Raw genomic sequence first — 24285 nt, forward strand, 5'->3', positions numbered from 1 at the left:
TTCTGTACAAACTCAGCAACAGAAACTGCTTCCGAACTCATTTTAGTGCACGTCAACAAACGTGTTTTGACTGCAAACTACAGGCTGAGTAGAGGGGGAACAGATCACAAGGTGCCCGCATCCAGTAGAAAGCAAGTGTCGCTAGAACAAAGTCCAGAACCTGGGGCACTTGGGTGTGTAGAGGTAGGGGAGATGTGGAGGAACCAGCGTCAGAGACAGTTGAGGAGGAGTGACCAGTGAGTGGAGAAAAACCAAAAGGGTGTGGGTTTTGGAAGCCAGAAGGGGGAAGCGGCCAACTGTGTAAAGTACGGCTGATGGGCTGAGTAAGAAAAAGACTTAGCCCTGACCATTTGATTGGTAGCATGGAGGTCACGGAGGTCTTTGGGGACATGACAAGAGCAGTCTCATCGAGATGAGGGAGGTTTGATGGAGTTGGTTCAAGGGAGAATGGGAAGAGGGAAATTGGAAACAGTGACTACAGATAGTTCTTTCAAGGAGTTTTACTGTAAAGGGAAGAAAAAGGGCAGGGGAAGTGAAATGAGGTCAAGAGGTTTTGTTGGAGGGACAGGGAAATGGAGTTTCTTTAGACCTCAGGTAATGGCTAAATATGTGACTTTTGTAATGTCATGTATCTTTTTCAGTTAATTCCTTCAGTAACACGAAAACATTGTCGACGTAAGATTTTTCTTCACACTCTTTCAAACGCTCCCTAATCCCAAATGATATTGTCAAGAAGAGTCTGCAAATCACTCTCGTTCCTTACATAGCTTAATTTGAATATATTTGAAAAAAATGATGCTGCTTTTTCTTCATATTTGCTTTATTTTTGGCTAAAGTATTTTTAAAGTAAATTTTTAAAGTAAAGTAAATTTTTAAAGTAAAGATGAAATTTACTTTAAATTCAAATGCGTAGGACTTTCTTTCTAACATGACCACATATATAATCATAATATAATAATACTATTATTAAACCTAACACAATTAACAGTGATTTCTTAATATCATATATAGTACCCAGTCTGTGTTCAGATACCCCCATTTCTCCCCAGTGTTGTTCTGTTCAAACCAAAGGTCTGCAGACTGCATGTGATTGCTGTGTTTTTTGTGTGTTTTTTAAGTCATTTGTTTTTTGTGCTCATTGACTTGTTGATGAAACTAGTTCGATCGTTCTGTAGAACGTCCTGCTTTCTGGATATATTTGGTAAATTAGGGTGTCTCTTAACTTGTTCTTCTTTCTCTTGTATTTCCGAAAAACTGGAATTGCATATGAAGGCTTGATCACTTACAGATTAAACATTTGGGGCAAGAATTTTTCATTCGTGGTGCTATGTGCTTCATACTGTCTCACTTCAGAAGGCAAAAACTGTCTAGGTGTCCCATTGTTAGTGATGCTGAGACTGATCTGGGTCATGTGGTGGCTGCCTCAATCAGGAGAGTGTTTTTTTTTTTTTTTTAAAGATAGGAGAAATAATAGCACACCTATATGCTAATGAGCATGATCTTTGAGAGAAAGATACCTATTGATGCAGAAGAAAAAAGGGGGATTTTTAAGAATGTCCTTAAGTAGACAAGAGTGTGTAGGATTTATGGAAAAATGTTGGATATTGCAAGTGTTGGATGCAGCCAATTAATTGATAGTAATGAGATCATTTGGGCATAAGTGCAGGTAAGGTGAGTAGCGGTGGTACAAAAGCATGCACGTGGAAGTTCTACTCTGGTAGCTTCCTTTTTTTCTATGGGCGAGTAGCAAGTTCATCAGGCGAGGGTGAGGATAAGAGGAGTTTTTAGTGGGGAGGAAGTCGTACAGTCCTCTAGGACAGTGGCAGATGAATTGACTGGAAAAGTAGCATATCGTTGCTGTGGAGCATTAAGGAGCGATCTGCAGTTAGTGATCATGAACTTGAAGTGACATCATTAAGCATCGTTGCATGATTTTCTCTAGCCATGTTCAGCTGCCTGCTTGCAGGTGTGGAGTAGGACAGAGAGTTGGATTTAACCAGGATTGGGGTTTATCCACACATGTGTGATGAGAGAGGTCAGCTGAATGACTGACCGTGGAATTTAAGCTGGATAGGAAGGGAAAGGGTGACAGGGAGGAAGTGAGAGACAGTGGGAAGGTAGTAGGATCAAACACGGAAGATTGTTAGAGTTGGGTACTGGTTGGACTAAGCTGCAGAGATAGGAGTGGTGATTAGAGAAGGACGCCTGAAATCGAGGCATCCCTTGATGAAGGGAGTATATTTTTTGGAAATGACAAGACCAAAGCTATGACCTTGGGGGTGAGTTGCTGATGTCACAGTCATTGGAGTTGACTAGGATAATACTATAAGTGATTGTTAATGCCACCAAGAGTTACGACAGAAATAGTGTTGGCGAGAATTCTAGTGAGCCAGGAGCTAACATATTCAAGGAATGAGGAAGATTGTCCTGGGTGGAGGAGAAGATACAGCAGCAAGGTGGTCTGCACAGGGTTGCCACAAGGATGAAATGAGTGGGTGCACGTGGAGTTCCCAGCACTGAGCATGGGCTGAGCACAGGCTCAGCAAGTGTTACTGGTTTTCATTCTGAGTCTATATGGCTCCAGAGAGCTGAGCTTAAACTGCTGGGTTTATTTTTACAGGGAGGTTGATTTCTTTTCATTTTAAGACCTTTCTGAGAGGCAGAGCTGCTCACATCGCCATGTGCAACCTGGGGAGGTGGTGAATTTCCTGTCACTCAGTGTACTCACCAGATGGAATGAATACCTGCCACGGCAGTGCTGTAAAGGGGACTCCGGCAATTGAAGGTGATGGGTGGGTAGGTGGTGGGGGTGATTCTAACAACTGAAGGACGTGGGGAACGGGAGGAGTGGTGTCCGAGCTATCCTCATTCTTTCGTTCAAACATGACCGAGCACTTCCCAGTTAGGGCACAGAGCCTGGCTTGATGCAGGGGACCAGAGATAAATCTTAAAGGTTGGGACAGACCTGCAAACGAGTAAGTGTCATGTGGTCTGATGAGAGCCAGCACAGGCACAGCGGAGCTGTGACGATCTCCGTGGGGGTCAAGAAAGGCTTCAGAGTCCAGGGGCACTTGAGCTGGTATAGGAGGCTGAGTGGTCATGGCCCTGTGTGAACAGGGCAGGAAAGGACATTTCAAGCAGAAGGTATTCTATGTTCAGGACTACAAAGGCATGAAAGAGCATGGGACATTTGCTGTGTCACGAGTGAGTTACTCTGGGCAAATTGCCCATCACACCTGCCTCAGTCTCCCATTTGTAAAAATGGGGATAGTAGTGGTATCCACACAGTAGTGGATGGGGAGGGGTAAATGAAGTGACGTGGATGATTTTTGTCACAGTTCCTATTGCAATCCCTTTGGGTGTATTATCTAACTTGATTATTTAAATAATCCCACGAGATGGGCTCTGTTATTATTATTCCCATTTTACAGATAAAGAAGCTGAGTCCTAGGGGGTTGAGTAGCTTGTCCAAAGTCATGTAACTGGGGAAAGGCAGAGTTTGGACTCTTGCCCAGCTCAGTCTAATTCCAGAGTTCTTACTCTTAACCCCTAAGCTATAGTCAGTGCTTTGAACATAGCTAGTATTAAATACTTGGTAGCTGTTGTTGTCGTGAGTGCTAAAGTTTCTCCCCCAGAGAGTTGAGGATTCTGTTACCACTTGTGTAGCTGGTTGAAGATCACCACTGCTACTATCTCATGAGCAGCGGTGACTATTTTTGGAAGGCCCTCCTCATCTACAACAGATGTAGATCAACAGTTATACCACTTGTTTCAATTGGTTGATTTTTGGAAATCAACAGTGGGGAGTGATTTTAAATCTCCTTAGAGGGCAAGTTGTTCCGAGCAGATGCGATGTGTGGGAGGAAGATACGGGTTTGCTGCACTCCTCTGATGTCTGTGCACTGAACCCAAATAGAAGTCTCATGCCCCAGCAGCTCATGCATTGAGGGAATGGCAGTGAAGCAGCATATACAGGCAAGAGGCGGCATCCAAAGTGTTCTCAGTGAGGCTGCTGAGAAAGAACCCTGTCCATCAATGGTGCCTGAGGTAAGCATAGACCTCTTAAGGGCTGGCAACACTTCCCTCATTCATTCATTCATTCAACCAATAGCTATTGAGTACCTACCATATGCCAGACATGCATCTAGGCACTGAGGGTAGTAGTGAAGAAAGGCCAGTACTTACAGAGTTTACATTTTTGGTAGGAGGAGACAAATGGTAACCCTGCTTGCATAATCACAAACCCCCTGCCTCAAAGGAAAGTTACATGACATGAAAAGAGGGATAGCTTTCAGAGACATTTTTTTTTTTTTTTGGACTCTACCAGGAGGCTGCTGCTAGGCGGGGAGTAGAAATTAATTTAACTTTTTAAGAAAGTAATCATGCCATAGAATTAAGAGCTCATGACTATGAACCAAGTTATTGTACTTCCAGGAAATAAAACTGAATAAATAATTCAAAAGGATAAAAGGTTAATAATTAAGCTTCCAGCAGTAGGGAAATAATATGCTACATCCACCAGATAGAATATGTACACAATGCTGTGTGAATTTAAGTAGTAACATGAAATAAAATGCTTAAAATATCATAACGAAAAAGTGAAACACAGAATGTTACCTGTACATATTTAGTCACATTGTGACTAAAAGTTTTGCATGTCCAAATATCTAGAAAAAATGTACATGGCTGAGACCTGAAAACAGGTGATGAGCAAACTGAGAAGAGATAAATTCTCATCTTTCAGTTTGACTTTCTTTATGTTGAGTAATTTAGCCAAAACTGTTGGGGATATTGAATTGGTTATAATATTGCATCTGTTTTATGTTTTAGTTTTTTGGCCGTGAGGCATGCGGGATCTTAGCTCCCTGACCAGGGATTGAACCTGCACCCCCTGCATTGGAGGGCGAAGTTCTGTCTGACCACGGGACTGCCAGGGAAGTCCCTTAACCGTAGATTTTTCACCATTATAAATCATTTTGAAACTGAAAGCTATTTTTCTTTTTGCACATGCATATTGCTTTATAAAACTCATTCTTTACTTCATGAATCTTCTTCCAGTTCTCACCACAGCCATGTAAGGTAGGGAATTATTTTATATATGGGGAAACTGAAATATATAACCTTTTTTCCCTTTGAATTATTTATTCAGTTTTTTTTTTTTTTTCCTGGAAGTACAATAACTTGGTTCATAGTCATGAGCTCTTAATTCTATGGCATGAATACTTTCTAAAAAAGTTAATTTCTACTGCTGTCTTGAAATATACCAACTTCATTACAATCTGCCTGGCAATGAGTATTAATCATTTTGAGAACTGCTGGTTAATGTTAATTTTACAAACTAGTATCTTAATGTTCAGTTGGCTCTTTTGAGTTTCTCTCAAGAGTAATCATAATTCCATATGCTCATTAATTGTATTTTCTGTTTTGTGATTTGTCTGTTCCTGTTGATTGCCTGTTCATTTCTAGAGGCTTTTACTGTTTGAACCCTTTGCACACCTTGAGTTTTTTTTTTTTTTTTTTTTTTTTTTTCTGTACATGGGCCTCTCACTGTTGTGGCCTCTCCCGTTGCGGAGCACAGGCTCCAGACACACAGGCTCAGCGGCCATGGCTCACGGGCTTAGCCACTCCGCGGCATGTGGGATCTTCCCGGACCGGGGCACGAACCCGTGTCCCCTGCATCGGCAGGCAGACTCCCAACCACTGCGCCACCAGGGAAGCCCACACCTTGAGTTTATCTTCCTTTTTATTACAGTATTTTTTATTGTATACAAGTTGGAATTTTCATGCAACTGACTATTAAACTTTTCCTTTGTTATTTTTCTACATTCCATCAGAAAGAAGAGAGCTAACAAATATAGAGTTCTATTTTTAGCTTTTAAAAATTATATTTTTATAAGTTTTTCCAACTCTAAGACTAACATGTGTACACTTTAGAAATTTTGGAATATACAAAAAAATTATAAAAAATGAAAACCCTCATTACTCCTTATTCTACCATCCAGGGTGTTTGTTTTTTTTTTTTTTTTTTTTGTCCTTTCTCTTTCTCACATGTGAATTCTAAAAAATGTATTTTTTCTGAATTTCAGTTAACATTATACTGATAGAATTTTCATGTATCATTAAATATTCTTTGAAAATAATTTTTTAAAAGTTTGTTTAGAGGTCATTTGGGGATGAACTGAATCCTCTCTTTCCCAAATTGCTGTTTATGTTATGCTCAAACCAGTGACTAAACAACCCTTTCTTCCCAGGTTGGTCTGTGGTGCTTGCTTATGTTCTCATGTAGTATCGGACTATTTCTAGGCTCTCTGTGCTGTTTATGGACCCAGAGCACTGCACCTGGAATTGGCTTTTGTCTCTCTTTTTCTGAGCTCTTGGGGCTTCCAGGGCCCGCACTGGAGTGTAGCAGACGTCCCTGTCTATCTTGTTAATCTTTAACTCTGCCCCTGCTGGAAAACGGCACTTAACTCATCTTTTTTTTTTTTTTTTCTCCTTTGTAGATGCTTTTTGATCATCCTGAGAAAAATGAGCCTTGGCCTCCAGACCCAATAAAGCAAACATTCCTCCCATGGGGAATAGTGCTGGTTCCTGAGGACCTGGAGGGCCTGCAGCCCCAGGGGGATTAGCCAGAAGCAGGTAAGGAACACCTGGAGGCGTGGGATATAGAGGCAGCACCGGGGCCCATTTTCTATTTGGGATCGATCGGCATGGCAGAGTGCGCTGGTGAGGAGCCACGGAGGGGCTGAAGGTCTGGCTACAGCTTTGCTGTTTTCTTCTTCTTTTTTTTTTAGTCCTTAGTCAATGAGGGGTGGAGATAAGTGATTTGCCTATTTTGCCTATTTCTATAAACTATAAATATAAGATTTAAAGTTATTCTGTAATTCAGTCTACCTTTTTAAAGCACCTACTATGGCCAAGCCCTGCATTTGCTACTGGGCATCTAGTGATGAGTAGCCTAGGGTGGGAGCCCTACTTTGGCTGGGATTTTTCTTTCTGTTGGTTCAGTGTTGGCTTGTTCTCTGTATGTGATAATGCGAGTTGTTACTTATTCTTCTAGAAGCCTGGTGGGCTCGTAAGTGTTCGTTGATACAGTCCCATCAATTCAAGAACCCTTTATTGAATACCCACTGTGTTCCAGGCACGGTGCCGGGCACTGGAGTGTCAGAAATGAGCCAGGAGGAGTTTCCCGCTAGCAGGGGGTCAGCATGAAAGCAAGCATTACTAAACACTAGAGGCAAGCAGCAGGGAGCAAGAACAAGAAGGGGAGGTGGGCTCCACAGGAGGCCAGAAGCAGAAAGGTAATGCTGTCTGGTTGCCAGGCAAATGGACAAGGGGAGAGATTACAGCAGTGCAGAGTCCTAGAGGCTTAAGAAGGCAATCTGGGATGTGATTGGGAAATTAAAAACTTGGACTGATTTCCCAAAGAATCTGGGGAGAAATATTTACTACTTTCCTTCAGTTTGGGCTGCTTAGATGAAACTTCTTCAAGTCCTTGTCTCTCTAGAGCAGCTTGAGAGATGAGAGTGAAGCTCTAAGTGCCTATGACCAGAAGCTCCAGCCAGCTGGTAGACTTGGAACCTCAACAGAGGGTGGTGGTCAAGAGAATTGGGAGCCCTGACACGAGGTTTCACATGAGTTCCCTGAGGCACTCACGACAGAGCACTGACCTTGAAGGCTGAGGCTTTCTTAAAGTTGTAAGACTGTGTTATGGTTGAAGGTTTGGGGAATTCCTCTTTCCTGGGAAACTCAACCTTGGAGAGTAGGTGCTGGCAGGTAGTCGAACACAAACCCCTCTGAGCCTCAGCCCAGTGAGACAGTGAACCAGGCGCCACCTCCCTAACTCCTGTCTTATTTCACTCGTACACATAAAAGTTAAGTCCCAGCTCCATCATTTCCAAATCACTCATGCAGCTTTGAAAATTATCTGTATTTACAAAACCGTAGTTTCTTCAGTTGTAAATGGAACTAATAAAATTTCCTCTGCTCATCTCACAGGGTCGTACTGGGTCTCATAAACCTAATTGCTGTGAAGGAGTTGCCTGACTGGTAGAACAGTGCACCTTAGCAGTGTCAGTGCTGGTAGTGAGGGTGTTTATTCTGTAACTTTCCAGCAGTTGTGTCACTAGAGATCCTGATTTCTGAGTCCTAGTTGCTCAACACTGACTATTCACTGTGCTTTTTCACAATGCCTGTTCTTCAGTCCAAAGACCATGGACTTTTAGTCAGATAGACCTGGGTTCGAATCCTAGTTCTAGCACTGATTAGCTATTGACTTCAGAGAAGCCCTGTATCCTCGCTAAGCCTGTTTCCTCATTTTCTCAAGAGGGGTTGTTAATACCTATCCCATAGTGGTATAGTAAAAATTAAATGAGATAAAGCAGGTAGAGTGCCTACCATATAGTAGGCGCTTCTCAAATGCTACTTTCCCTTCTTTTCTAGTTTTCCCTCAGCTGTCTTAGTGTCCTGTGATTAGCCGTGTTGGGTGTCTGGGGAAATTGAATTGCTTAGTTTTCTCATGATGCAACAAGCGCCTGCCCCATTTCATGATCTCATGTTTGAATTCTCCCTCTGTGTACATTTCATCACTTCCAAAACTTCGGTGGCCCAAGGTAAGCACCCATCCTCCCTAGAGTCACTGGTTCCTGAGGTCTGTGGCGGTAGGAAGCACTGTTTGGTGCTTAAATTAGAGTCTCAGTGAGGTGGGATCAAGATGGTGGAGTAGGAGGACCCTGAGCTCACCTCCCCCCACAGACACAGCGAAACTACAACTTTCTCTGAGAACGACCTGAAGACTAGCAGAATAGCTCTTATACAACTAAGGATATAAAGAAAAAACACATCAAGATGGGTAGGAGGGGGCAGAGACGTGATTCAGTCAGGACCCACACCTCTGGCAAGTGACCCACAGAGGAAGAGGATATCACAAACTTGGAGGTCCTTCCTAAGAGCAAAGGGTTCAAGCCCCACATTGGGGGCCCCAGCCCTGGGGACCAGCACCAGGAAGAAGTCAAACTTATGGCTGGGCAAGCTGGAGGGCTGTAGGAAACTGAGACTGTGCTCTTAAAGAGCTTGTGCACAAACTTACTTGCTCCCCGTCCCAGTGCAGAGGCAGTGGATTGAAAAGCACTTGACATTCTAGCCAGCCAGCCAAGACCACACCAGCACACCCCAGGCTACCCCTCAGCCTGTACGTGGCTCCTCCAACTGTCCCCCATTTGCCGAGGTGGCAGCCCCTGGTGCACCCTGGGAGAAGTCCTGGCCCACACCAGGCTGTAACTCTAGCCCCTGCAGTTCCAGCACTTCCCAAGATGGCGGCCGCTGGTGCATCCTGGGGACAGAGTAATATGTTCCAAATGAAAAACAAGATAAAACCCCAGAAAAAACAAACAAACAAACAAACAATGAAACTGACATAGTAATTGTAATTTACCTCATACACCATACAGAGTTCAATGCAAGGGTCATAAATATGCTCACCAAACTTAGGAGAATAGAGGAATATGAGAACTTCAACAAAAAATTAGAAAATATAAAAAATAACCAGTCACAGATGAAGGATACAATAACTGAAGTGAAAAAAAATACACTAGAGGGAATCAGCAACAGATTAGGTGACACAGAACATGTAAGTGACCTGGAAGACAGAATAGTGGAAATCACCCAATCAGAGCATCAAAAAGAGAAAAGAATTTTAAAAATTGAGAATTGCTTACTGGAGCTCTGGGGCAACATCAAGCATACTAACATTTGCATTATAGGGGTCCCAGAAGGATAAGAGAGGGAAAAAGGGGTAGGAAGAAAAAACATATTTGATGAAATAATGGCTGAAAACTTTACTAACCTGGGGAAAGAACAGATATCCAGGTCCAGGAATCATAGAGAGTCCCAAACAAAATGAACCCCAAAAGATCCATATCACAACATATATTTTTTTCACACTGCAATAGAGATTTATTACTTTTTAAAATTTTTAATTGAAATATAATTGAAACTAATACAATATTGTAAATCAAGTGTATAGCAAAGTGATTTAGTTAATTTTTTTTCAGATTTTATTCCATTATAGGTTACATATCAAGAGGTCATAATTAAAAGGGAAAAATTAAAGACAGAATTTTGAAGGCAGCAAGAGGAAAACGAAGAGTAACATACAAGGGAACCCCCTTAATACTATCAACTGATTTTTCAGCAGAAACTTTGCAGGCTAGAAGGGAGTGCCATCATATATGTAAAGTGCTGAAAGAAAAAACCCTACAACCAAAGATACTCTGTCCAGCAAGGTTGTCATTCAGAATTGGAGAAGAGATAAAGAGTTTCCCAGACAAACAGAAATCTAAAAGAGGTCACCACTAAACTGGCCTTACAAGGTATGTTAAGTGAACACCTTCTTTAAGTGAAAAAGTAAGGTTATAGCAAGAAATTTAAAAATATACGAAGGAAGAAAATCTCACTGGTAAAGGCAATATATAGAAAAGACAATGGATCAACTACTTGAAAATCTAGTATAAAGGTTAAAAGACAAAATTTGTAAGATCAACTGTAACTGCAATAATAGTTAAGGGATACACAAAAGATGTAAAATATGACGTCAAAAATATGAAATATTGGACAGTAAAAAACATAGAGCTTTTAGAATATATTGAAAATTAAACAACTACCAGATTAAAATAAATCTATATCTATGTATCTGTATATAAATATATGTGAACTTCATGGTAACCATAAAACCAAACTTACAATAGATACACACACATACACACACACCACACACACATGAAAAAAAAAAAGAGAGGAAAAAAAAGAAAAGCATCAAGCCACAAGAGAAGAGACTAAAAGAAGAAGAAAAGAACAGAGAAGAACTACAAAAACAACTTGGAACAGTAACAATGGAAATAAGTACACACCTATCAATAATCACTTTAAATGTAAATGGACTAAATACCTCAATCAAATGACATAGGGGGCTCCCCTGGTGGCGCAGTGGTTGAGAGTCCACCTGCCAATGCAGGGGACGCGGGTTCATGCCCCGATCCGGGAAGATCCCACATGCCGCGGAGCGGCTGGGCCCGTGAGCCATGGCCACTGAGCCTGTGCGTCCGGAGCCTGTACTCCGCAACGGGAGAGGCCACAACAGTGAGAGGCCTGTGTACTGCAAAAAAAACCAAAAAAACAAAAAAACAACAACATAGGGAAGCCAAATGGATTTAAAAAAAAAAGACATATATATGCTGCCTACAAGAGACTCACTTCAGAGCTAAAGACAAACAGACTGAAAATGAAAGAATGGAAAATGATATTCCATGCAAAAGGAAATGGAAAGAAATCTGGGGTAACAATACTCATATCAGACAAAATAGACTTTAAAACAAAAATTATAACAAAAGACATAGAAGGGCATTACATAATGATAAAGGGGTCAGTCTAAGAAGAGGACATAACATTTGTAAAGATAGGAACACCTAAATTCTTAAAGCAAATATCAGTAAACATAAAGGGAGAAACTGAAGGTAACACAGTAATAGTAGGGGGCTTTAATACCCCACTTACATCAATGGATAGATTATCCAGATAGAAAATCAATAAAGAAACATTGGCCTTAAAACACATTAGACCAAACGGACTTAATAGATATCAATAGAACATTCCATCCCAAAACAGTAGAATACACGTTCTTTTAAAGTGCACATGGAACATTCTCCAGGATAGATCACATGCTAGTCCACAGGACAAATTTCAATGAATTTAAGAAGACTGAAATCATATCAAACATCTTTTCAAACAATGGTATGAAACTGGAAATCAATTGCAGGAAGAAGACTGGAAAAACACAAATATGTAAAGACTGAACAACATGCTACTAAAAACCAATGGGTCAATGAAGAAATCAAAGAAGATATAAAAAGGTACCTTGAGATGAGTGTCAATAGAAACATAATAATCCAAAATCTATGGGATGCAGCAAAAGGAGTTCTAAGAGAGAAGTTTATAGTGATACAGGCATACCTCAAGAAATAAGAAACATCTGAAGTAAGCAACCTAATTTTACACCCAGAGGAATCACAAAAAAAAAAACAAACAAAGCTCAAAGTTAGTAGAAGGAAGGAAATGATAAAGATCAGAGGAAAAATAAATAGAGACTAAAAAATCATAGAAATGATCAATGAAATGAAGAGCTTGTCCTTTGCAAAGATAAATATAATTGACAAAACTTGAGCTAGGCTTATTAAGAAAAAAAGAGAGAGGGCCCAATTGAATAAAATCAGAAATGATAGACAAGTTACAACCAATATCACAAATATAAACAATCAGAATACTTTGAACAATTATATACCAACAAATTGGACAACCTATAAGAGATGTATAAATTCCTAGAAACATATAGTATTCCAAGACCGAATCAGGAAGAAATAGAAAATCTGAACAGTTCAAATTTCTAGCAATGAAATTGAATCAGAAATCAATCAAACAAACAAACAAAAAACCCAACAAACAAAAGTTCAGGACCAGACAGCTTCACAGGGGAATTACCAAACATTTAAAGAAGAGTTAATACCTATCCTTCTCAAACTATTCAAAAAAAAAAAAAAAAAAATAGAAGAGGAGGGAACACTTCCAGACTCCTTCTATGAGGCCAACTTTACCCTGATACACAAACTAAAAAAGACACTACAAAAAAAGAAAATTACAGGCCAATATCCCTGATGCATAGATGCAAAAGTCTTCAAAATATTAGAAGCCGAATTTAACAATACATTAGAAGAATCATACATCATGATCTAGTGAGATTTACTCCAGGGATTCAAGGATGGTTCAATATCCACAAATCAATGTGATACACCACATGAACAAAATGAAGGCTAAAAATCACATGATCATCTCAATAGATGCAGAAAAAAAAGCATTTGACAAAATTTAACATCTATTCATGATAAAAACTCTCAACAAAGTGGGTATAGAGGGAACATCCCATTTATAATAATAATTATTATTATGATAAAGGCCATTTATGACAAACCCACAGCTAATATCATACTCAACAGTGAAAAGCTGAAAGCATTTTCTCTGTGCTCCCCACTCTCATCACCTTTATTCAGCATAGTACTGGAAGTCTTAGCCACTGAAATCAGAAAAGGAAAAGAAATAAAAGGAATCTAAATTGGAGGGAAAGAAGTAAAACTATCACTACTGGCAGGTGACATGATTTTATGTATAGGAAACCCTAAAGATGCCACCAAAAACTTAGAACTAATCAATGAGTTCAGTAAAGTTGCAGGCTACAGAATTAATATACAGAAATTTCTTGCATTTCTATACACTAATAATAACTTATCAGAAAGAGAAATCAAGAAAAGAATCCCATTTACAATCATATCACAAGAATAAAATACCTAGGAATAAATTTAACCAAGAGGATGAAGACCTATACTCTGAAAATTATGACATTGATAAAAGAAATTGAAGACAACACAAACAAATGGAAAGATATACTGTGCTTGCTCATGGATCAGGAGAATTAATATTGTTAAAATGTCCATGCTACCCAAAGCAATCTACAGATTCAATGTAATCCTTATCAGAATACCCATGACATTTTTCACATATCTAGGACAAGTAATCCTAAAATATGTATTGAACCACAAAAGAATCCAAATAGCCAAAACAATTTTGAGAAAGGATATAGCTAGAGGTGGTAGGCTCCCTGACTTCCAACTATACCACAAAGCTGCAGTAATCAAAACAGTATGGTACTGGCCAAAAAAAAAAAAATCAGACACATAGATCAATGGAACAGAATTGAGAGACTGAAATAAATCCATGCACATATGGTCAGTTAATCTCAGACAAAGAAGACAAGCACTCACGATCACTAATCATCAGGGAAATGCAAATCAAAACCACAAAGAGATAGCACATCACACCTGTCAGAATGGCTATCATCAAAAGGACAAGAAATAAGTGTTGGCAAGGATGTGGAGAAAAGGAAACCCTTGTACACTGTTGGTGGGGATATAAATTTGTGCATCCACTACAGAAAACAGTATGGAGTTTTCTTTAAAAAATTAAAAATAGGGCCTCCATACAATCCAGCAATTCCACTCCTGGGTATTTATCCTAGAAAACAAAAACACTAATTCAAAAGATTTATGCACTCCAATGTTCACTGAAGAATTATTTATAATTTGCAATTGCCAAGATATGGAAGCATCCTGAGTGAATGGATAAAGAATATGTGATATATACATACATATACACACACAATGAATATTAGCCATAAAAAAGAATGAAATCTTGCATTTTGAGATATGGATGGGCCTAAGGGGTATTCTGCTAAGTGAAATAAGTCAGACAGAGAAAGACAAATACTGTATGTTTTCACTTATATGTGGAATCTAAAAAACCAAACAAACAAAACTGAAATGGACTCACAGATACAGAGAACAATCTAGTGATTGCCAGAGGGAAGGGCAATGGAGGGGATGGGAGAAATAGGTAAAGGATATTTGAGGTACAAATTACCAGTTATAAAATAAATAAGTCACAGGGATGTAATGTACTGCACAGAGATTATAGTCAATAATATTGTAATGGTGGTACATAATCTATAAAAATATCAAATCACTAAGTTTCACACCTGTAACTAATATTATAACTGCACTATACTTCAATTATAATTATACTTTAGTTATACTTGATGAACGACCTGAAGTTCAGGTTGATGAGCCATGGCCAATGCTCCACTCCACCATCGTTTGCTGTCCCACATTGCCTCAACGTGGCCCTCATGCCTAGGGGCTGCTCTAACCTTCTGTGCCTTTACATTTACCTAGTTCAAAGCCCATGAACACCATTCTCGTTTGGTCTTCCCAGCACTCAGTGAATGAGACAGGGCAGAGATGGTTACTACACAGAAGCTTAGGTGCAGAGAGGTTAAGAGGCTTGCCTAGGGTCACCAAGAATGGGGACAAGAAGCCAGGTTTTGTGATACCCAGTTCAGTACTCCTACCACCTTATCCCTGATATCCTTAGGAGCAGGCTTCATTGATATGGGCTACAGATTTTTATTTTCCTGAATTTTTTTTAATTGAAGCATAGTTGATTTACAATGTTGTATTAATTACTGTTGTATAGATTCCTAATCACTTAGCAAAACCCTGGGGGTGATTGCTTAGACTCATTACGGTGAATAAACCTAGATACTTAGGGAAGAATTTAATGTTTTCCAGAAGATACAGACATTGTTTGAGTTCAAAGTACTTCCATTTTCTGTTCAGTTTCACAATAAATTCTGGGAAAACTAAGTAGGTCTTTACCCAGATGTAAAGGGGCCTGTTCAGGCTCTATTTGCTTAGTGAAATCCATTTTCCAGAACTTTCAGCAGTTCTGTACATGATACAGTGAAAGAGTCTTGGATTAGGGAATCAAGTGCACTCTGATTTGAATCCCAGTGCTACCGTTCACTCAACTCTGTGATCCTAGGCATTTCTCTTAATTTCTCAGAGCCTCAGATGGCTTATCTATAAGAATCGAGATTATAGCACCTTCATGGGTGGTATTGGTCAGGGCCTTTCTGCACAGCTCAGGAGATGCCCTTCATATTAGACTATTATAAACACAGTGCTCACTGAAGTTGTACATCACAGTGCCCCCAGCTTATGATGAAATTGAATGAAATAACCTCTAGTGTGCTTAATGCATTTTTATTTTCATTTCCTTAATTGGTCACATATCTGCTATTTTATCAGGAGTCCCCATCTTCCACCGTGAGGTGAGTCAGTTTCCTGCCACTTGCTAGTACTCATGCAGAACTCCCTAAACCTGAATGTTATATTGTGAAGCTGACCCTTGGCTTTCTTCTCATGCAGGAGTCTAGCACCAGAGCCCTTAGAGCAGTGGTCCCTGACCTTTTGGGTACCAGGGACCGGTTTCGTGGAAGACAATGTTTCCATGGATGGGAGGGGGAGGGCGGGGTGTGGGGGGATGGTTGGTTCAGGCGGTAATGCGAGCCACGGGGAGCAACGGGGAGCAGCAGATGAAGTTTCGCTCGCTTGCCCGCCACTCGCCTCCTGCTGTGTGGCCGGTTCCTAGTAGCGGTCCTTGGCCCGGGGGTTGGGGACCCCTGCCTCAGAGAGATGCATCACAAATCTATGACACTGTCTATGGCGAGAGGTCTCTTTCTGGCAATTTTAAAAGGAGGCTGGGTCTTTTTAGGGAGTTTGGCTTCTTGTGATGTAGACCCCTCAGCCTGCTCTGCCTTTTTCTTTTAGTTTTTCAAGCATGTATCCCTTCCCTGAACAAATAGTGTAAGGCCCTACAAACCGAATGTGTAAAATGTGATTCCTGACCTCAAGAAGCTCAGAGAGCAGTCAGGGAGCTGGACCAAGACAACAGGAAACTAAGGTTCAGGGAGTACAAAGGAGTGGTGGGCGAGTCCATAAAGTGCTCACAGCTCAGAGAGGAAGACGGGAGTGTCTGAGCACTACTTTCTACATTTCAAGCCCAAACTGAGGGTGTTTTTTTTTTTTTTTTAAGACTTGCTGAAGGTTGCAGACCTGGTGGGAGATAGACCTGGACTGGAATTCAATTCTTGTCACTCTAAAGCCATTGCTCAGCCCATCATTACTTTTAGATATTCTTTACATCATTTTCTGCCTTGTCTCACTTTTTTTTTTTTTTTTAGGCCTGTTTTCCTGCTCAGGACAGCGTGGCTTCCTTGAACATGTCTTTCATTATGATTCACACCAGCTTGAAGAAAAAGTTCAGCTGCTGTGTGCTGGCCTTTCTCCTGTTTGCAATCATCTGTGTATGGAAGGAAAAGAAGAAAGGGAGTTACTATGAGTCCCTTAAACTGCAAACCAAGGAATTCCAGGTGTTGAGGTCTGGTTCCCAGTCTGTGTCTTCAAGCGGCACCCACAACCCCCAGAGGGGCAGCCAGGCCCTCAGTGGTCCCAAGGCCAAGCCGGAGGCTACCTTCCAGGTGTGGAACAAGGACAGCTCCACCAAAAACCTTATCCCCAGGCTGCAAAAGATCTGGAAGAATTATCTGAGCATGAACAAGTACAAAGTGTCCTACAAGGGGCCAGGGCCTGGTGTTAAGTTCAGTGCAGAGGACCTGCTTTGCCATCTTCGGGACCACGTGAACGTTTCAATGGTAGAGGCCACAGATTTTCCCTTCAACACCTCTGAATGGGAGGGTTACCTGCCTAAGGAGAACATTAGGACCAAGGCTGGGCCGTGGGGCAGGTGTGCTGTCGTCTCATCTGCGGGATCTCTGAAGTCCTCCCAACTGGGTCAAGAAATAGGTGGGTTCTGGGGTGTTAAGACTGTTATCTGAGCAGCCAGTGCTCACTCACGTGGAGCATCTGGGCATGTGGACAGTACTGGAGACTAGGAGTCCCAGTATGGCTCCATGGACTGGCGGAGCGGGCCCAGATCAGTGTTACTCAACTGTCCTTCGTGAGTTAGAGGTGGCACGAGGGCAGTGGAGAGGGTGGGGATCCAGTCTTCCAGCACCTTTATCAACTAGGATGGCTTTATTTTGATCTGTCTTAAATATTGGTGTTCCACAGAAGATTTTGTTTGAAAAGAAAGTTCCGCTGCTACCAATAAGCAAAACACTACATTGACATTTAAAAATATTTAAAGCATAGATCTCTACTTTTCCTTCAGGTCCTGAAATTCTGTAATTTACTGATTAATTAGCGACCAATTGTCTCTTCTGGCCTCAACTACCTGGGTAATTTTTAGTTTTTCTCTTTGAAAAGAATTAATTGGGGACTCTGGACCAACTTCAGGAAGGTCCACGAATCCCTAAAATCACGTGCAAAAATATGTGCCGATTAGGAGTGTATAACGTGTGTGTATGTGTAAATCAGTGTGCATTTTTCCAAAGAGAGTGTCCATAGCTTTCGGTTGTGACCCAAAAAAGGTTAAAAATCACGGGTCAGAATATATCAATTTGCTTTTCTTGAAATTCTTCACAGTTAATAAAGATTTAGGGATAAATTAGGAGCTTGGGATTAACATATACACGCTATTATATATAAAACAGATAACCAACAAGGACCTCCTGTATAGCACAGGGAACTATACTAAATATTTTGTAATAACCTATAAGGGAAAAGAATATGAAAAAGATTCACTGAATCACTGTGCTCTACACCTGAAACGAACACAACATTGTAAATCAACTACAGTAAAAATAAACAAAAGAAAAGACAGAAAGTTTATCCAGATTTGTAAACATGTGTACAACACAGAGCTATGGATTTGCCTAAAGCTCCTTAGTTCCCTTATTTTGAGAGAATGTGTTTTCCTTGACTGCGAAATGAATCAGGCTAAAGAAAGCAAAGCATAGGAAGCCTAGCTCTTCTGTCAGGCTCTGGAAGGTACTGGAGCAGGTGAGGTCATGTGTCTCCTTTTTTATATCCTTCATCTGACTGCCAGGAAAAATGGTCTGAAACCAAGCACAGGCTCTCAAAAGAAGAAAAGGAGAAGCAAATTGGATTCTCTAGAGCAGGAAGAAGTGGTGAGATCATATTTCATAACTCTCCAAATAGGCAGCACTTTGGAAGAAAAGCTGCCAAGATAACCAGTCCCACCCCAACTTCTGCTTCTGCTTTTGCTCTTTTGGTTTCTTTTGGACTTCGTTTCCTAGAAACTAAATGTAATTGGTTTTTGTTCATCCATAATGGAACTACATTTCTTTCTTTCTCCCCAAGTCATTATAGTCTCTGCCTGGCCGGAATCGTGCTGCAGCTTCAGGCAGAGCTTAATACTCCCATGAATTGGAACTATCGTCTTTATTTTTACGCACTCCATAAAACGTTGGAGTTTTATGGATTTAACTAAACATTAATTAAAATAACCTTTCTCTATAGACTGGAGTTATAATTTCAAATATGTATTTCCATGGAAGTATTTTGGTCCTGAGATCTAACAAAAATTGCATGCTACACTTCAAATGTTCTGCCTTTTATAGGGTTATTTCCTTTGGGCATTTAGTCTTAACAAAAATTTTAAGGAATTCATTCATGTATTCTTTTATTCAGCCATGGACTCATCAACAATACCAAAGAGGAACTTAGAATACAAAGAGGAGAGGGAAAGGAAAGTCCCTTTGTTAAAGGCCTCTGAGCTCCACAGGCCCCAGCCTTCCCACTACACCTGGAATTTGTCCAGCTTAGTCCCAACTGTTGAACATATCAAATGGTTTCAAACTGTTTGCTCTTATAAATAGTACTGCTAAGGAGGTTTCGGGGAAGTGACTACTACTGCCCTCCAAAGGGGAAATATCCTCAGGAGTGGCGGTAGAAGACCAAAGTGAGATATGTTTTATGGCTCTTTTTTTTTTGGTCCATTACAAAATTGTTTACCAGAGGGACTGTAACAATGTGTTGTGTCTCCGGCAGCCCCACAAACCAGCCGATGGTGGGCACAGTCATTTTCAATTGTTTTTGATACGCATACATGTAAAGTATCTTAGGTTTGTTTGACTATTCATTTCAAGCAGTAGCACATTTTAAAAATATTAGAATTAATAGGAGTAACATGTATGGTGTACCTGCTGTGTGCATAACAAGCCTTGCTCTTTTAATCCTCCCAGTAATCCCACGCGGTAGGTACGATTATTGCTCCCATTTTACTCAGGAGCTAAGTGCGGACACTCAGAGAGGTTACGCAGCTGGTTAACGGTAGACTGGGACTTGAAACCGGGGTGTTTGAGTCCAAGGGGCCCACACTTAGCCTCATCTCTGCCCTTGCGCCTCATGGTGATTGTAGCTTTATACTAATGAATGAATCCCTTTCCAGGTTAAAATAATCCCTTGATACTCTTCCTGACTTGCTCCCCTGGAAGAGAGGAGAAGAGCGTTCTGAACTGAGGCAAAAGCAAGAAGCAAAGGCTGCACGGAAAAACGTGCAGAGTATGTTTAAGCATCACAGATAATCCCGTTTGCCTGGGCCGTAGGGCCCCACAAGGTGAAGAGGGCTGAGCAATGAGGTCAGAAAGGTAGCCGGGGGTAAGTTCTTAGAGAACGCTGATGGTCTTAAGGACTGTGGATTTCATTCTTTAAGCCACGAAGAGCCCTAGAAGGTGTTTGAGCAAGCGAGTGATGGGATCATGTGTGTTTTGGAGAGACTTCTCATTTCTCTGAGTCCCCTTCTCCATGGGGACTGCTGTACAGCCTCTCTGCTGTTAGGGACTATCGTCATATCCAAGTGAGAAGCGCCAGGCCTGTTGAACGGTGGTAGTGGAGGTGGGTTGAAATGGTCTGACATGAGAGGCAGCATGAGGTAGAAGAGACAGAACTTGGTTCTCACTAGAAATGACCTCGAGTGAGAGGCAGGAGCCAGGGTCTCTGGCTTGGGAGCAGGCTCCTGGAGGAGGACAGGTTCCATCTTGGATGTGCTGAGTCTGAAGTGTTTGTGAATTTCCCTTCATAGATGCAGTTGGGTATTTTCTTCCAGGAAAAAGTGTCAAGGTGGGAGATCAGATTTAGGAGTCATTTGTATCAAGGTGATAGTTGTAGTCCAGGAAAGAGGACTGATGAGAAAACCTAGAAAAAAAGTTTACATTTGAAGGACAAGGAGAGAACAGGGACAAGATAGATAGATAGATAGATAGATACAAATTCTGAAGGGCCAGTGAGAAGGGCTGGAAGAGAAGTAAGCATGTACCTACCATATGATGGAAGGCAAGGGTGGGGGATGGAATTTGGGCATATCTGGGGGTAGATGGAGTTCTTGGGCAGAGTGAAGACTGGGTTGAGCAGCTCAGAGAGCATGATTGTTTATATCAGGGGTGAGCAAACTTTTCCTATAAAGGGCCAGAGAGTAAATATTTTTTCTTTTGAGGACATACAGTGTCTCTTACAATGACTCTGCTATTTTAGTGTAAAATCGACCCTAGACAGTAATAAATGAATGTACCTAAGTTCCAATAAAACTTTATTTACAAAAACAAGGCAGGTCAGATTTGGCCTGTGGGCCATAGTTTGCCAAACCTGATCTGTATCATATCTAGTTTTCCTGACCAGAATCAGAATGTAGTCTTTCATACATGGTTATGTGATTCATTAAGCTGACTGGAAAATATAAGAAACGTTTGGTCCAAATAATGATAAAATTTCTTTCACCACAATTTCTAGCTATTTAGAGTTCTTATACCTGGACACAGTAGATTTTGATGTATTTATGAATTTACTAACAAGCTGATTCTATTGAATTTTCTAGGCATGCAGTTATATCATGTGCATATCGTGGTGCATTTATTTCTTCCTTTTCTAATTTGCATCTTTTTCTGCTAATTCTAAGTTACAGAGAAGTGGAGGCCCCTGTTTTCTACAGGCTTCCCCCTTCAAGGCTTGTTTTCTGGGATCCCAGTAGCTGTGGATTTTTCCTAGGGATTTCCTGGAGACCTATTTGAGGTTGAAAGTCTTAGTTTTCAGTAGCAACAGCAAAGGACAGTTCGGCAAACAAGGATCTGATCCCTTTTTTTATAAGCTCAAATTTAGTGGTCTGTTTTAAAGTTCTCTTCTTTGATTTAAAAATCTTAGAATAAAATCCAAACTTCATACCTGGCCTCCACAGCCTGCATGATCTGCTTCCTGCCAACCTCTTTCATTGCACTTTTTATTTTTTCTTTCCTTCACTCACTTGTCCCCAGCCAAGTCCTTACCCTCCTTGGGGTCTTGACACTGCTGTGTCCTTTGGCTGGAATTTACTTTCCTGGGCCCTTCCTATGCCCTGTGAGTCTCAGCTCAGACGCAGTCCCTGAACAATCCCTCTATCTAAAGGAGATTCCCTCGGGGTCTCTGTTACACAGCTCAGTTTATTCGTGTCATAGTATTTTTTGTTAATTTTTATTTTTTTATGGAGGTATAGTTGATTTACAATGTTTCAGATGTACAGCAAAGTGAGTCAGTTATACGTGTGTGTGTATATATATGTGTGTGTGTGTATGTGTATTCTTTTTCAGATTCTTTTCCATTATAGGTTATTATTTTGTGCCATAGCGTTAATCACAATCTGTAATTATCTCGAATGTGGGTTGTTGTGCTTATCTATTGTCTGCCTCCTTGCAGTAGATCTTGAGGTCTCTAAGGGCAAGGACCTTGATTTCATGCTCACAACCATTGTCTCCAGCACCTAGAACTGTGTCTGGCAGAGAGTACGAGCTTTATCAGTATTTATTGAAGGAATAAAAGCATTCTCCTTTCTCATGGTCAACACCAAGGACCTATCTCAAGCCACCTGTGCTGGGCGTTCTCCATCTGTCCCCCGCAAATTCACTCTCCATGCTTTCCTATGACTCTGCCTGGGGAAATAGAAATTTGGACTGTGTCAACTGGATGTCCTTGCTCTCTGGCTTTGATTTGGGACTGGACAGTAGTAACGCTGGTACAGAACTGAGAAGAAGAAGGAGAGTGAGGCCAGGGTGTCTGTCCCCCTCCTCCCCGCCCTTGCAGAAGGAACCTGTAACCACAGGCTCCTTCTCTCCTTTGGCTGTAAGTTTCAGCCCCTTTCAGGCAGCCCTGTCTGTGTCTCCCCTTTTCCCTCCAGGCCTAGAAGTCAGAGGGGAGGAGGAGAGGCTGGGGTAATGATTCCCTTCGCAATTCCCACCAGGTGGGCTTCCTGGGGTGGGGGGGGGGTCTCTGCTCCTCCTGCTGCCTTAGGTGTAGGGGTGGGATTGGTTCCCTGCTGTGGCCAAGCCTGGGGTATGGTCCCTTTCCTTGTCCATCTCTACCTTGTTAAACTCGACCTACAACTTTGTAAATAGTCCTTTTATTTTAACTCTCAATGACTCCATTTGAGCTTGTCATTCTTGTCTACTGGGACTCTCAGGTTTATTCACCTGTGAAATGGGAAAATTGACCAAGTGGAGTTTCTGATAAATCAACATTTCTAGTGTGGTTACTACTGGTCACTTTTGAAATCAGTGACTGATTCTGACAAAACTTGTTGCAATCTGAGTTGTGTAAAGATAAACTTCCTGCTCGATTTGCAGTTCTGTGTGCCTGTCCTGTTATCTGATAATGTTTGGACTATGGGCATCTCATGTAACTTTTAAACGATTTTGATAAAAATTTTGTCCTGGGATTGAGGATAGGGTTGTTTTTGTGAATGAGATGTCTAGATTCCTGAGGTTTGGTATATACGTTAGAATTGAAATAAAGAGGGAGGCCTTCTTCCCTTAATTCTTTGGGTATTTTCCGTTAGGTCCTCTTACATTGAGCCAAAATCCACTCCTACCCCTCTTCTCCTGATGCCACCTTTGTGCATGAAGAACCGCCCAAAATAAGCCCGCACAGAGAGAAACAGAACAACAGAGGTTTGGGCTGACCTCCAAATCTGGTGCAGATTTCAGTGGTGAACCGAAGTTTGTTTGATCAAATAAGCTTGAGATGAGCTCTCACAGGCTCACAGAGGCTCCGGGTTAGGATGGATCTTAGAAGTCATCAGTTCCCTCCCCCATCAGATTGGTCATTGCCAGGCAGAGAATCTTCTCCAAGTCTTCCAAACCCTGCTTAAACAGCTAGAAGGACAGAGAACCAGAGCTGGGGAGTGAGTGGATCTTTAAAAAGATGGTCTGTTTGATCTTGGCTGGATTTAAGACATTATTTTTGACAAAGCACTTTTTAAATTTTTAATAGAAAATACGGGGTTCAGTTTAGCTCTATGACCTCTTTTCCACCTCTGCCACCACCCAGGTTTGTGACCCTTCCTGGGGCTCGTGTTCCTAAATGGGACACTTCAGGAGCTGTCTTGGATGCCATAGTGAATCTCTTTCATTTGCTGTGCCCTGCAAGCTTTTCAGAATGCCATGGGGTGCTTTGCACTTGTGGGTTAGACCAAGCTTATGGTAGGATCTTCATTTTTCTGACAGGGATAGAAGTATGACCTACTGGTAATACCGAGAGGATCTGATTTGCTCCTTTGGTAACTGGAACAGTGATCCCACTATGAGTAGTGCACTGGCTCTGTGCACGCTGTCCCTGTGCCCGGGCACGCTGGCATCATCGAGTGGATTTCGGGAACACCACCCTACGGACCTCTTTAGCCTTCGCAGTGGTTGGGCAGAGAGTCGGCCGCCTCTGTCTGTGAACTTGACCTGATCGCACTGTGCAGATACGATCATTGTCCCCTGTGCACCAGGATGAGATAAAGATTAGGATGTATTATTCTCTTGCCGCGCCCTTCCTCCTGCCCCCTCTCCCTCCAGACTGCTCTCTGCATATTGCTGACGCTCACGTCGTCATCACTGCTGATGTGTTCTGTTTCCTTGTG

General features: G+C 41.4%; 1 protein-coding gene across 6 annotated transcripts in view; it reads left to right on the forward strand.

The window, feature by feature from the left end:
- The window catches only part of ST6GAL1 (ST6 beta-galactoside alpha-2,6-sialyltransferase 1), a 148815-nt gene that overhangs the window by 98717 nt on the left and 25813 nt on the right, over nt 1–24285 (forward strand). For 5 of the 6 annotated variants that reach the window (XM_032631579.1, XM_032631578.1, XM_032631581.1 and 2 more), the window contains exons 3-4: nt 6501–6636; nt 16679–17300. In XM_032631579.1, coding sequence (XP_032487470.1) covers nt 16718–17300 — 583 coding nt within the window. In that variant the 5' untranslated portion in view covers nt 6501–6636; nt 16679–16717. Of the gene's footprint in view, nt 1–6500; nt 6637–16678; nt 17301–19680; nt 20019–24285 lie in introns of those variants that run through there. The other variant, XM_032631584.1, reaches the window with a different exon arrangement.

This window comes from Phocoena sinus, chromosome 4 (assembly GCF_008692025.1).
Source record: "Phocoena sinus isolate mPhoSin1 chromosome 4, mPhoSin1.pri, whole genome shotgun sequence".
Lineage (NCBI taxonomy): Eukaryota > Metazoa > Chordata > Mammalia > Artiodactyla > Phocoenidae > Phocoena > Phocoena sinus.